Source organism: Penaeus monodon, chromosome 25 (genome assembly GCF_015228065.2).
Source record: "Penaeus monodon isolate SGIC_2016 chromosome 25, NSTDA_Pmon_1, whole genome shotgun sequence".
Taxonomy (NCBI): Eukaryota; Metazoa; Arthropoda; class Malacostraca; order Decapoda; family Penaeidae; genus Penaeus; species Penaeus monodon.
In genome coordinates this window covers 41,319,256-41,320,060 of record NC_051410.1, presented here as the reverse complement: position 1 = coordinate 41,320,060, position 805 = coordinate 41,319,256, and the positions used below count along the sequence as shown (strand labels likewise).

At 39.4% G+C, this 805-nt stretch overlaps 1 protein-coding gene across 1 annotated transcript in view; it reads left to right on the top strand.

Moving 5' to 3' along the window:
* Positions 1-520: 520 nt before the first annotated feature.
* Positions 521-805, top strand: part of LOC119589412 (microtubule-associated protein futsch-like) — a gene marked incomplete in the record, with an annotated part of 21,975 nt that continues 21,690 nt past the window's right edge. The window contains 1 exon segment of the mRNA XM_037938023.1: positions 521-566. Within this exon segment, the coding sequence (XP_037793951.1) occupies positions 521-566 (46 nt within the window).

Below are 805 nucleotides of genomic sequence, written 5' to 3'. Positions count from 1 at the left end.
CACCAAGTTCATTTAAAGAGAATATATACGTCTCGTTACCTTAGACAAAACGAAAGCTCTGTAAAGATAACATTTTCGTCTTAATCTACGATAATGACCTTCTCTTTGTACATGTCTTGAGAAGAGAGAGAGAGAACTTCCTTCTTTTTCTGTGAGACCAAGAAGCCTGTCCTCCAGAGGATCTTGGCTGAGGTTCTCAGAGTCTTCCAGAAAGGGAGAACCGAGATAAGGCATGTGGAGTGTACACAAGAATGTCATGTAGTCTGTTTTTTATATCGCTGCACCGGAAGAGGTTAGGTTACATGTTGCCCAAGGGAGTGAAGGCGAGGGATAAATGTAAAGAGAGTGAATGCAGAATGTTGAGGAAAACGTGGGATTTTGCCTTAGGTTATGCAGAGATGCACACTTTGTTGGTGTTAATCAATGAACTTCAGTTTAGTATGTGTGTCTTTTTTTTTAATGTAATTACTCGGTCATGATATTTTCGACCAACAAAGTGTAGGAAATTAAGGAACGGAATATGGCCTTTCTAACATACACCTCGGAGGTATTCCCCCACAATTCAAGTTAGTAGACTGACCCCGACCCTCCCCCCTTTTTTATCACGATGTTTTACTCTCACTCTTTATATCATTATATGATTTGTTTTCTGTTTACTGATTCTGAAAACTAGGCCTCAAATCTAATCTTATTATTACAGTAAGATACCCAGCAAAAATATCCTTGAAGGAGCCCTGTTTACACAAAGATCCGAAGCGAAGTTATTACAAATTCCATGTTGGTTGAATACCCCTGCACACCAGAA